This window comes from Pseudoliparis swirei, chromosome 17 (assembly GCF_029220125.1).
Source record: "Pseudoliparis swirei isolate HS2019 ecotype Mariana Trench chromosome 17, NWPU_hadal_v1, whole genome shotgun sequence".
Lineage (NCBI taxonomy): Eukaryota > Metazoa > Chordata > Actinopteri > Perciformes > Liparidae > Pseudoliparis > Pseudoliparis swirei.
This window is the reverse complement of record NC_079404.1, coordinates 9,997,732-10,011,872: the sequence shown is the minus strand read 5'-3', so window position 1 is coordinate 10,011,872 and position 14,141 is coordinate 9,997,732. Positions and strand designations below refer to the sequence as shown.

At 42.4% G+C, this 14,141-nt stretch overlaps 1 protein-coding gene across 6 annotated transcripts in view; it reads left to right on the top strand.

The window, feature by feature from the left end:
- The window catches only part of LOC130206860 (neurexin-1a-like), a 241,291-nt gene that overhangs the window by 136,232 nt on the left and 90,918 nt on the right, over positions 1-14,141 (top strand). For 4 of the 6 annotated variants that reach the window (XM_056435086.1, XM_056435085.1, XM_056435084.1 and 1 more), the window contains exon 1: positions 6,629-7,685. The exons of the other annotated variants lie outside the window; for them this stretch is intronic. In XM_056435086.1, coding sequence (XP_056291061.1) covers positions 7,439-7,685 — 247 coding nt within the window. In that variant the 5' untranslated portion in view covers positions 6,629-7,438. Of the gene's footprint in view, positions 1-6,628; positions 7,686-14,141 lie in introns of those variants that run through there. 6 annotated transcript variants of the gene reach the window in all.

Below are 14,141 nucleotides of genomic sequence, written 5' to 3'. Positions count from 1 at the left end.
ACGATCAATGTTTCTAATGTAATGTATGTAGACATCTGGAGTCACACTGCCTCACTCATTTAGTATCTGACACACTTATTTTCACAAATATATATTGCTTTCTTTCTGTGCTTTAAGCTGCTGGTGATTTATATCGCAATCTTTTACTTCGACATGAATGGCTCTGCAACACGGGTGACTTCCTGGTCGCTTTGCGTCGGATTTTGTTGCATGCTTTCTGTGTTATCACTGTGGAAGATGCAAGCGTGTCTCGTCTCAATTACTTTTCTTGGCTCGGAAAGTATTTCCCTTATATTAGTTTGGTCTTTAACCATATACAACTCCTGTCAGGATACAGTCAATTGAATTTAAAATGTGCATTATTTGTGTTTACCAGATTTCCGTTTGAATTCATTACTGTAAAGCAGCACCATTCATTTTGTGTCCAATTCATCCAATGATGTAGCCAAAGCCCCACACAACAACAAGCATCACAGAGCCAGATCCCCTTACAGCCTTCTACCTCTACCTGGCAGCGAAAGTGTGTCACCACTGGTGACTAAAATCCTGCTGGCTGTTGCAATTGCATGTTGGTCCCGTCTGATTCTGCATTACAGTTTCCATGCTTTTGATGTCATGGAGGACAGTGGTGACATCAGGAAGCCTTTGCTCATGACACCTCCTCCTCTGAAATACATTTTAAAACCAGAGTCAAAAGGAACGGCAGCGATCTTGCCCTTTTTTTTGCCATGACCACCGTCTTTTCATTCGCAGAGAAGAAATCCTGACTGGAAAATAGGAAGTGCAGTGGGACTGACCCAGAATGTGTTATCTCAGCCCAGCTCCTTCAATGTTGGTTGTTAGCAGGTTCTCCACTGCATCAGCTTTTTGAAATTTAGACTGAAATAAAGTCTCCCCTTTTTATTTTCTCTGCTGTCCCTGCATGAATCTCTTCTAAAGCTCACCCACATGCTTCCCGACCATGCAGCAGACATTGCTCAGCTGCTCCGCTTAACTTGTTCCACTCCCACATGTCAGAATGGGGTCAGACGTATAGATTTTGTTATTCTACAGCAACAGAACCAGCTTTACCTTCTGAAAGCCACGAGGGACCTGACATCCCTCATACTCGTACACAGTGATGAATCTTTGTAACTTATGACTACACAATCCACGTAGTTGAGGTTCTATAGAGTTTAAAGTGCAATTTGACTGATTAACACTGGAAAAGAAGGTTTGCCAATTGACTAAATGTTGTGTATGAAGGAGATTCATTACATCGCTTCATGTAGTAGGATCCCTACTTGACGAGTGGCGCTGGCTGCAGAAAACCTTTGTATTTAACGGCTGTATTTCTTTTCAAAACCAGAATATGAGTATTGTTTGTTTGTTTTTCAAAGGAATACACTTCATTCAAAAGTAGGGAAAACACTTTTGAAAGAAATTAAAGCAATGTGTTTATGAGTACTTTCATATTTAGAGAAAGAGAAAATGTTTCATTAAACCTCTTTGTTGTCCCAGTTCGCTGAAAACGCAGCAAAGTTGTGCATTTACAAAGAAGATTTGGACTCCTGACAGGATACACAGTCTGTCCTTGACCTGTTCAGGATGAAACGCTCGGAGAGAGGAACTGATCTACTTTAGACGGATTTTAGGAAAGACAGAGAGACAGAGACAGACACACTGCCCCGGTGGCCCACTGCATCTTGGGAACTGTCAGAGGAGATATAGAGAAAGCCTCCGGAAAGCTGCCGACCTTTGAACCCTATCTCTCACTGACGGTTAGGATTTAGTTTATGCATTCGCCGACATTACACACGCATACACGCATGCATGCACACACACACACACACACACACACACACACACACACACACACACACACACACTTTATTTGCACTTGGGTTCAAGGATTTTTGAATTATTTCCTTTGTGCTTGATCTTAATGTGTATTTAAATGGGTTTATGGAAATGAATAGCACTATTGTGGCATTATTTATGCATTATGAGAAGAAACAAAATACTGTACATCACATCAGCCAGATTGCAAAGCATCCTTAGCCAGCAGAGAAACAACTCAATGTGCCATTAAACAACTCCATCTCTTTATCCTCCATATATGTAGTTTCGGCCTGCTTTGGCCCTGGTTGTGCATGTTAGTATATGTGTGTTTATGCTAAACAAGATCATTATTTGACTCCAACCAAGTCACTGTACTTTTATAATGATAAATGTTGGACACAACATTTTGTTGCATTATCTTGAATAGCATCCACACACCAAAACAGATGCTGCAGTATGTGAATACTACAATCTAACCATACATTAACAATATCAAGAGAGTGTTTCTAAATTATTTTTTATTTTTACTTCATTTCATAGCTCCATTACATTAATAATAATGTCTTAGTCATTTGAGACACAATTAGAGGAAGGATGAATGTCATAACAACCCGCCATGACACATTCCTTATATGTGAAACTATACATGGGAATAATGATTCTGATTCTGATGTGGAGTTTTTGTCTGTTTGTTTTGCGCCATGGAAAGGGCAGTCATTCCATTATACCACCACGCAGTGCAATTTGCGAATTCGATTTTAAAACACTAATTTTGCATTATTTCCGTTTTATCAGCTTGAGTAGTGTTATTTATGTAGTCATCACAGCTTGCATAATGAACAGATTGTGCAGCACACATCTCTATGTGGTGAATGAAGGCACTGACTGCGGCACATGCATGAGCAATAGATATTCATAGAAGAGCTAATCTCTTAACGATGAGGGTAGTCATGGCTGTAGTGATGATATAAACCGGAAGCTGCACCGCTCTGCAGCCAGAGATGCTGAGGTGCTGATAATGAATTGTAAATCTTCAAGTCGATGCCTTTTTGACCTGTGAGGGTCAGAGTGAACCTCACCCACTCGGAACTGGTACAGTAGAGTAATCTGACAGACAGGCACTGTGATGTAACATCCTCCGCCAACACAAACGGTATTAACACTCTGACCGCCCTTTGTGCTGAAATACTGTACAGCTTGTGTGTTTGTATTGAGTGTTGCCGCCCTGTATCTGTCTGTTCTTATCATGTCACATCTTGGGGTGACTAAGACAGAATTCGGTTTCTATTTCCGTACACTTGCATACATTTGCATCAGCGCACCGTGTGCACGTCCGTCTCTCTGCAGCGATGTTAAAGCATGTTTGAATGAGTAATGAAAGGTTTGATATTCACAGTATAGTTCCAGTTGGATAACAAGCTTGGGTTTAACATATGTCAATGAATGTCAGGCAGTAATAATGTCGAATACCACGTCTTTTGTGATAAAAGACTGACATGGTTTGTAATGTACAGGGGTGCACATAACTGGTACGCAGGTACGCATGGGCGAAAATAATCAACAATGCGTAATGCCACTTGTGTTACTTCGCGCCTTTGCGTACTTGACCGATCTGATGTTGATCGTCTCTACAGCAGCATGTCATTTCTGTCTCTATGTGTCGCGTTAACTCTTAACTGCACCTAAATAGTAAGCTGCTGTAACCCTGGATCGTTCAGCTTGCTGCTGATTGAGTTATTTAACATAAAAGGTATTTACATATATTTTCCTGTAATGTTTGAAGTAAACAGCTTTGTGGCTCTTGAGGAGGAGAAACGTTGCTTTTAAAGTGTTTTCAAGTGCCCGTTCCTCTCTAAAGAGTCTCTCCATGTGTGATAAAGTGTCGCCTGATGGACCTTTAACTGATTTAAAGGCCTTGCTCCAGTGAGGTCAGGCACTCTTCACCCTCATCCACTGCTCACCCTCCACTATTCCTCCAGTCCTCCAACAATCATCTCACAGTGGAGTGTGCTGTGGTGGTTTCAGTCTTAAGTGAGTAACTACTAGAGACTACTCATGTCTTTCATTCTCTTTTGTTCTCAAAGGGTATATTACACCCAAGACTAATTTATCTTCTTCTCGCTGATCACTTACTTCGAGGGGGAAGGGTTTCTCAATGTATTTTCCTTGTTTCCTTTTTAAATAACTCTCCATTGCTTTATTCTTTATTTTGGTTTTTACCTTCAAAAGAAATAAAAGCAAAGAGATTTAGATTCAAAAAGGGGTATGGGCTCAAAGCATCACATGCATTAGAGACTTCACAATCCTTTGGGTCTTAAATGGAAACAAAGAAGAGCCTTCTTCTCAAGAGCCTTCTCTGCATCTTATTTGGCTTTGTGTCAAGGAGACCGCTCACTAACAGGAACACAATAAAACAAAATCTAATGGTGAATGTTGAGTTGCGGGAGAGAATTTTCTAATTTTGTGGCCATCTCTCTACAATCATCTGGTTAAAGCGGATGCGATTGTAACTGTGTTGAGGTTAGTTTAGTTCTCGGCCCTAGGTGTTTGCTTTTGTGTTTTCACTTTAGCTGCATGATCGTCATCCGATTGTCTTGCTTCTCATACTTCAGTTAGCCAATTTGTCATAATGGATTGGAGCAAAGGGCAACCTGCTGATTGCTTAGTGACTTACAGTGCAGGTGATCTTATAGGAACTGATTTGAACGAGAGTGATGGATCCGAACACAACTCTTCTTTTATCGTTTGAATATATATCGTGATGTGATGCAGTGATGAGGCTTTAAGAAATAGTCTTATAATGAAGCATTTTGTGCTTTGTGATAAACCAACAGATCTTGTGTGCACTTCACAGTTCCACCACTTGGGGGCACAAACTAACAAGCAACTGATGGTGAGCCTGATCAATATTGCCTCATTGCTGATGTCATTAACTTCAGTTGCTGCATACCGACGAAGCAACTTATAGCCTTAAAAAGAGTAAATACCCAGTGAAAACCTGTGAAAATAGAACATAAGCAGATGTTACTCTTCTATTTTTCTCAAAAGCTGTTGAGGACATAGTAAGTCAGGTTGTTGTCCTTGTCAAGCAGCCCTGATAGATTTCCTTATTAGGTGTAATTATGCAAATCACACGATAATTATAAAAGTGTAAACAGATTCATTCGGCAGGAGCTTTCCTTTTCACCAACGCAAATGATAACAGAGAAGTGGTTCCATGCGGCTGACTTCTTAGCACCAGGTGGCTGCACCAAGTTATTGAGATTCTGCAAGGTGAGAACAGCACAGTTGCCTAATGTGTGCCGCATCTGTTTTGTACTTAAATCGCATTTCGCTACTCTATAGGAACACAATGCCAGATACAACAGAGAAATCCTCATCCGTCCTCGCGCCAGATGGCAGATTAAATCTCGCCGGTTCTGTTAATTTCATACCAATAAAGATGCTGCTCTGATTTTGTATTCTTTCTTTTTGTTGCTAAATTAAAATTGATAATACAGCAACAATGCTTAAATGTAAGCCCTCCGTTTTAATGTATTTGTACTCCCTAAATGGATCAAGTAAAACGTTCCTTGTTTATATTCATTTAATTGTTTTTTTTTTCATTTCCTGAAGGTGTCTTTCATTGCCTTCAGTGGAGAAGGACACATTATCCTCTGTGTCACGCCAGCTAAATTGTCTTTCTCTGGGCATGAAATGCCCGTGTATTCCCTGTAAACCGTAAAGATCAGCTCAGCAGTAGGCTACTTACAGCTTTTTTTTCACCCTCCAGCTTAGAACACTGAATTTTTCGAAGCTGTTGAATGGCCGGTGTGCAAACCGAAGCAGGCACGCTGCAGCGGAGCCTGGTGCTCTCCAGCCCTGAACTCTGAACACTGAGCACCCTTCCCAGCTGAACTGGATTGTGTTTATCAGAAAGGCTTTTATGGCCACATGTTCTCCACATTCCCGTAACCCAACGCCGTGCACTGAGTCTGCGATGAGCATTACCCCTCTTGTGAGAAATGGTCTTTTATTAGCGGGCCAGACAGACTTGCTCAGATTCAGCAGTTCAGCACCCTCTCTGTGGACAGTGCTCAACTGCCAGCTCAAGCACTGTGCATGCTTTGTTTACGTGTGTGTGTGTGTGTATGTGTGTGTTCGTATGATTGTGTCTAAGAGAGAGAGAGAGAGAGTTGCTTATGTGAGCTGCAGCATCATCACTCTTCTAAAATCTTGCTTGCGACAGACTGCAGAGTCCAGTCAAGAACCTATAGAAAACAGTTTGACCAGGGAATGGAGAGGCAAGGATTGGGTTGGATTGCTTGGCTTACATTTTTATATCCGCAGGACTATCATCAAACAACTTCCCCGAATTCACAGACAGATGAAAAGGAACAAATAGAAGAAGGGAGACGGGGAGTGGAAGAAAAGGAGGAATCTAGAGATTAAGTCAAAACAAAAATTAATCCAGCCTGTCCTGCATCTTGTTTGCTTTCTTTCGTTCCTTTTACTGCTCATGAATGTCCACACAGGAGAGTGGATTGAAAATGACTGAACAGGGAGAGCAGAGGGAGGTTGTGAAAGGAATCAGGGCTGGGGGACATGGCTCCAATTCCTGCTATTCTGCCTAAATAGGCTCTTCCTCTGTAATGCACTCAGGCTCCAGTGATTCGCTATGTGAATGCACCATTTGCATAGCCACTCTCTCCTGCTTGCTGGCTGGCTGTTGAGGCTCCCCCCCTCCCTTGCCCTCCTCCTCCTCCTCCTGCTCTCCCCTCTTCCTCTTGCGCACATCTACTGGAACAGCGCTGCCGACGCTGCCTGTGTGTGCCTGTGTCCCTGCCCAGGGCTGCTCTCTCAGGTGCTGTCATCGCTGTCGCTCGGTCTCGTTGAGAGCAGCGATCTCTCGATGTGGAGCGGGTGCGCTACTTGGCACAATTCACAAGTGCAATCGCACCGTCTCCCGCGCGCTGCTGCAGCTGTCTAACTCATGCAAATGAGACTCGGATTTAACTATGGTCCCATTCCTCTGGACATCCTTTGAGACCACTGGAGGGGGAAAGCAGGGGAAGATCCGAATACCTGTCTTGTTTTTCTGAAGACATTTACTTTGCACAGGTGCTTTCAGTGTGTTCTGAAGTTGGCTTTCTCTTTTTTTCCCTCGCAATTGCAATTTTTGGAATATCCTCATAGTTTTTGGGGGAAGATGTTTCATTTTGTGAAGGCTTAACAAAAGGAGAAAGAGGAACAGAGAGAAATAACGGAACTCGGGGAATCGGAGCGAGCAGGGATTTCTCCACTGCTGTTGGAGGTTGCCCTAATTTCCTGAGTGAATGTTTCTGATTGTTTCTGTATGATGATTTATGATCCCTCTTTACCTCCCTGGGTGCTGCTACGGATTTCTTAACTCAGTGGAGAACAGCAAGAGGCTTTTTCCTCTTTTTTTTAATCTCACAACCGACATTTTGTGTTGTGTCCCCTTTTGCTTTTGCTTTTTTTTCTTCTTCTTCTTTCACTGTGGATCTGTGCGAGTGTCTCTGGGCAAAGTCAATTTTGGCAAGGTGAGAAGTATGGGGCTGTAAGGTTCTCCGAAGTTCCACCTTGATCTAAATCCTCATCCGGCCACTCAGGGACGATGTTCGGTGGCTGGTGGACACAGTTTTCTCCCCTGAGGCCTCTAACAGAGCCTCTAAACCAGAATTCAGCCTCACCTACCCACCTGGCCTTGTGGATCACTGTCCTGGCCTTGGGCTTTGTGGCCGGGTCAGAACCAGGTGCTGTGGAGAGTCTCCACCACATTCACCTGTCCCATGGAAACAAGCGTCACCATATTGTGCCTATTGCCATCCACAGATCACCTGCATCCCTTAGAGCAGGGCACAGTAAGTATACCCTGTCTTACCAGCAGTACATTCTCTGCGTACAGTAACTTCTTAAGCGGTTATTTTACATGTTGTCTTAGTCGTTAACCTTTGGCAATCTGCAATTATTCTTTGGTTAATGGCGCCGATTGAAGTCAAAATACGATTTTATATTGTTTATTTGGTTGTTTTGAAGATTACCCTTCCCAGGACACACAGCGCATCGAGCTTAGACCCATCCCCTGTTTTACAGTCTCAGCAAAGTGCCCTCTGTCTCCGTGTCTGAGATTAGCCATATCCCTATCTCCAGATGCTTCACTGTGTCCAGATTAGACAGGATTAGAAGGCTGCAGCGCTCCATGGTGCCCCTGGGTGTTGGGCAGAGACAAAGATGTGTTGCCTCCAGCTCTGCAGGGCGTCGAGCCGCTCCTGGCCTCTGCCCAGCGTGGAGCGTGGATGAGGCCTCGTTACCCTGTTTGGCACGAAGGTTCATGACACAGGGAAATAAAATAGTAAGAATCTCAAAAATGAAGAATTATATAAGATCAGCCCAAGTATTCACGGTAAACTGCAGTATGCTCTCCTCAATACAGTGTGTCAGAATGATTTTTGAAATGCTGCATTTTTTTTCCTTCTTTTTTCTTTCACTTCTTTTGCAGGGCTTGTATTTTTCGCAGTGTGATTTTCACCTGCAGTTGTGAGTGACACTGATGTTTAATATTGAAGCAGTATGACACTCAGAAGACCAAAATACTCTGTCTTTACTCATCATACTGCCCAAGCGTTTCTAAGTGACGTAATCACAACTGCTGTAACACTGACGTAATGCTGAGGTACCCTGGCTTTCATTGAGCAGCCACTGCTTAATAACCTATCAAAGTTCTGCAATGTTTAGCAGTCTCTAATTTTAAAGTTTAAAAGTGCAAGGCGTTGAGTTGTGAGGCATACCACTATAGCAGGGCAGCACCGGCATTTTGTGGATCTTTTTATTGGACACAGGAGAAGCTCAGATACTGAACTGGTGCCCGGATCACTGGGCAGAGTCAGACCTGTACGAACAAGGGAGTCAGTGCTCTTCAGTGATGATGAGGAGATGGGGAGGTTTGCAGGCCTACTGAGACAATAAGAGAGGCAATTAGGCCACTCTGCTGTGACCTGTCTGGAGCGGACAGCGCTCAGCTCGCCTCCTGCTCCCTCTCAGGACCTCGGGGCATGTGGGGCTTTCAGGCACATTCCGAGACCTAATATCATAGTTAGTGTTTCTGCCTCCACCGTGCTGTATTATGAGAGAGAAAGTGTGTGTGGGGGTGGGGGTAATGAAAAAGTTTCTCAGTAACATGATTACATTTTTGGTTGAACAGCTCACGGAGGGTGCATACATGGAAAATGGGAGACATGCTGTTCAACATGGTACCTGGCTCCAGGACAAAGCCTGCTGTTGTAAAAGCCCGGTGATGTCTTAGCTGTGCTGCAATTGGTTAAATTTGCACAGGGCTTGTTCCTTACATGGGGTGTCTTTTCACTGCAGCAATTAAACATGCACAGCTCAATTGTTTAATTCTAATTTGTGTATGCAAGAGTCAAAGCCCCTCAGGTATGATTCTGCTTGTTTAACAGGATCTTTGTTGCTTTGCATTTGTAATTGCTAAGTTTTAAACAACATAAAGTGGCATTGTGCCATCTTCGATGTTCTCTTTCTCACGGTTTCTGTGCCCCCACCGTTCTCATCTCCTCTCATAGCGTGCCAATGTTAAAATCTAATCCTATTATTGTCACTGTGCATTTAACAAGGTCTCAAGTTATTAGACCAAACAAAGCTAATAGAGTGCTGACAGTTAGCTCTATATGTAAATTGCCTCCATTTCAAGAAAATGCACCTTTTCTTACTTAGTATGTCGCGTAATGAAACTATTAACTCTGGCTGCCCCAATGGTGGGTTATACATCCATTTTTCTCAAATATTCTCCATGACGTCAATTCGTAAGTGATTTAATCGGAAAACACACATTACTGTCTATATGTATCAGAATACTGCGAGAGAAACCATGCTCCGTCTCCTTTGTATCGAACATGTATGCCTGTCATTGATTTATGTGGAAAGAAGAAGAAAATGACGATGGTCAGGATGTATGAAATTGAGTTGGAGTGTGATGCATTGTTTGTTTAGGGCGAGCAGTAATGAGGTTCAGACAACATCAACTCTGAGGAGCAGACATACCATTCATCATGAATAGACTCCCAGAGGTGATATTCCTTTTTCACATAGATGGACATGGTATTCAATATGCCGGATAACTAGGTTATCATATTTCTGTGTCTGCTGTTCTTGATCGTTGAGACTTATGATCTGATCAGGAGGAAAAGTGTTGTAGTTCAGTGGTTAATGGGAAGTATAATGTATTTTGGATTCCTTTTGATTATCGGATTCTAACTTTTATTGGTAAATGCAGAAGATAGTGATCTGAAATTCTTGCTGTCGGTCTCAAAATAAACTGTATATGCTATGTGGATATATATCACCCTCTCAGAATCATAGCCCATATGCCTAGGAGGGGGGTAGCCAAGCTGAAGATCCATGATGACGATGTAATAGTAAAGACCACATGATCAAAGTCGGCGAAGCAATTCAAGTGATTATAATAATTTTTAAAGCTCTACACTTTCAGAGCAAATGGTTAAGTGGGTTATGGACGGTGCTTGCCTGTGCTATCCCCGCTGCAGAGATCAGAGGAGTAGGGGAAAGAGAGGGACAAAGGGAGGAAGGGAAAGAAGATGCAGAATAAAGAATAATGGCTGTGGAGAAGGTAAAGGAAGAAATAAATGAAGAGAGCGAAAAAGGAGAAGAGAAAGTGGATATGATCTGATGTTGCCTTGCTGCCGGTGTGTTGTGGGCTTGTATAATATAATGACTCCCATGTCTCTGAGCTGATGTCATTCTGCGATAGTGTGAGGATGACAGTATCTGTGCTTCTGTGAGGCAGCTGAGATGATAGCTGCCCTGATAAGGATCCGAGTACATGTTCCTCTTCTCCAGAGGGAGCAACGGCAGTTATTGACCCAGGAATGAGAGTGAAAACTGTAGTTGCTTAATTCCCCTCTTTCTCTGATGTGTGAGAACACAAACACCCTCTCCTTGTGGTTTAACCTACTTGCATCTTATGATACTCTCTCCCTCCTTCCTTCCTTTCTTTCTTTCCTTCCTTCTTTCTTTCTTTCTTTCCTTCCTTCCTTCTTCCTTCCTTCCTTCCCTCCCTCCCTCCCTCTCTTCCTCCCTTCCTTCCTTCCTTTATTCCTGCTCTCTGCACTCCATCTTCTCCCGACCACTTGGCCTAACCCCCTGCTCCCAGCCCATTGGCTGGTCTGCAGCGTCCATCCAAGCAGGCAGAGTGGGCAGCCATTTGCGCCCGCAGTGTTCTTTGTGGTTTCGGTGGTGACCAGGCTGTGGATGGCATGAAGGAAGAAGAGACCTGACTGTGCATGCGGTGGGCAGCGAGGGGTCAGCTGAGTAATGTGTCTGGTTTCGGTTACATACTTTGGAAAAAGAGAGGGAGAGAAGGAGAAAAAGAGCCCCCTTCCTTTGACTCAACATGCTTCGGTCCTGTAGGAGTTTGAGTCAGGGAGCTCTTTACCCATAAGGCACTCAGTGAATCATCGTCAACAGCATCATTTACTTTGCCATCTCCCTCGTTCTTGTTCATCCCCGTCCATCTGTCTGATTACACCCATTACACCTGAAGGTATTTCTTGAAAGTTACAAAGTTTGCTTGTGAGTGTTTGTTGCGAGTGTTACATCCGTTTGACATTCTACGAGTGTGGCCGGGGGAAACGCGTCATCTTGCACCGAAATGGGAGGGAGACTATCACACGGTCGACTGCACCATTGTCCGTATACAATGCTGACGTCACACATACACAGCTGTTAACCCTGCATAAGACAACTGCATAATGTGATGGTATAATACCACTGAAACACTGACAAACTACACTAGAGGCATGATAATCATTAGATTATATAATAATAATAATATATTTATTTTATAAGGCGCCTTTCAAGGCACTCAAGGTCGCCGAACAACACATTAAAAACAGTTAACCCTTGTGTTGCCTTAGGGTCATTTTGACCCGAATCAATATTACACCCTCCCCCCGCCTTTGGGTCATTTTGACCCGATTCAATGTTTCACCCTCCTGTTACCTTTATATTTACTAACATATTTTACCCTTTGGGTTCAATTTGACGCCAGCAATTAAAACCTCCAGAAAATTATTAGAATTAATATTGTTTTCCAAGTTTAAGTGTGAGGCACTTTATGTTTGTTTGTTGACTACCGAAAGAACACCGACATTAAACATTGAATGGGGTCAAATTAATCCTAAAGGGGGGAGGGTGTAATATTGATTCGGGTCAAAATGACCCTAAGGCAACACAAGGGTTAAGACAAGACAATATGAGAGATATTCAAATGTACTTTATAGAAAAAAAGGCATAGTCACATTAGAATTGGCACACAGAACTTGGACAGGTTAAAGTCTTAAAGATGTTAATGAAAAAGCTCAAACAGTTCCCCACAGTCCATTCTGATTGACTCTATAAATGCCTCTCCATTTCCCAGGGGATCGACAAAAGAAAAGAGGAAAAAAAATAAAGTAGAGATCTAGAATGCAAAAAACCCACATTTGTGATTTTGAATAGAAATCTAATCTGAATTGAGTTCAGTCACCCTGGAGAAGCATAATTCTCAGTCCATTATAATGAGGTAGCAGCTATCTCTGTGCCAGTCAAGCTTGTATACAAACACACACTCATTGCACATTTACTCACAAATGCACACAAGCTCACTGCACACGCAAAGCACAACACTCTCCCAGATCATCTTTCATCTCTTTGATCACTTTGAAGCATTGTCACAAGGGACTGATTGTGGGTAGTGGAATTGATATGCAAATGTGCACATGGGAAAGGTTTCATGTATACAGTGTAACATATAATTGGTTAGTTGGAATTCAAAAAGCGAAATATGCACTTAAAAGATATAAAAATATGATCGTCCAGACATACCATGGTTATAAGAGTACAGTTATAACTGCCCTAGTGATGAACTAATTTGGTTCTGGGAAAGGTCATTGGAGTAAAAAAAAATAAAGTGAAGATGGAGGGTGAAATCTCTCAGCCTTTACACCCTGATGACCCCACAGACTGGGGAGGCTGGAAGGGATGGATTTATGTGGCAGCCAGCCCATAGAAGACACATTTGTATAATTGCCATTGATCATGTGATTGATAATGAGCCTTTACTAAGGTTCTAATGTCTGTTTTGGGAGTAAAAAAAAACCCATCCTTCTGCTCTCTTACGTGGGTGGTTTGATTGACTGTGTTCTAATTATTCTTCCGACAAATCATTCCCGAACAACTTTAATATTCTGAATGTTGGATTAAAAAGTTAATAAAAAACAATGGTGGCCCTGTTATTGAAGGCCTCAAGAAGAACCAACCATGTCAAAACTATTCTTTTTTTGCAATTTACAATTGCTCACCTGCAGCAGAGTGGCAACAGAAAGAAAGCTGCTCCCTAATCCACTCTAATAGGATTGTGTGGGATTTCACCTTCCTCATTGCTCCTTCCATTTCTTCGTGCCTCAGGCCTTCTGGCATGGGCTGATAAAAACACGCCTACCTAAGTGCAAGCTAATATAAGCATATCTTTTTACAACATTGTGCGGGGGTATGCATTGTATTTTTCCACTTTTTAATTATTATTGTACTTGTATTCTATGGTAGATACATGGCATCGGTCTGAGGGATAAAAACAGCACTACCCTCTTATGGTGCTCCTGCGGTCCATTTCCTGTTTTTAAGACACTTGCACTCCTCCCTACATCTGCACATGCAATGTATATTTCTGCTTATTTTCTCCATGTTCATGTTATTTCATCATTTCTTTCAGAGATTCACCTCATTAATTAATATCTCACCATTTAGTAAAGGCTTACTTATAAAGTGATGCAAAGCAGATGTTTAATCCTGCAATTAAGACCAAGGCGCGCTTGTTCTCTCCTGGGTACGGCTTCGGAATAAACAGTTAAAAACAAGCGTTGTCATGTGGGGCCGACACAAGCAACTGTTTCCTGGTAATACAGAAAACGTATAGAACACATTATTATTCACACATTAATATGGGTTTCTAATATGTGATTGTATGTTATATGCTTCTTGTCAATTTTCCAAATTGATGTAAAACAAAGACCATACATGCTGCACAGTTCATTTCTCTGCTTTTGGTTTACCTTGAGCTAACCAGGGATGTGTTAAAGACGATATTGATATTATTCCTCACATGTGGTGGTAGAGATGTAGATTCAAACAAATGCCCTACTGCAGCACAAGCATGTCGTAATGATGCAGGCTGGCTATATCTTTTGCTTTTGTGAATAGTGCTAAAGTATGATTATGCTCAATGAAGAACAGCAGCTCTGTCT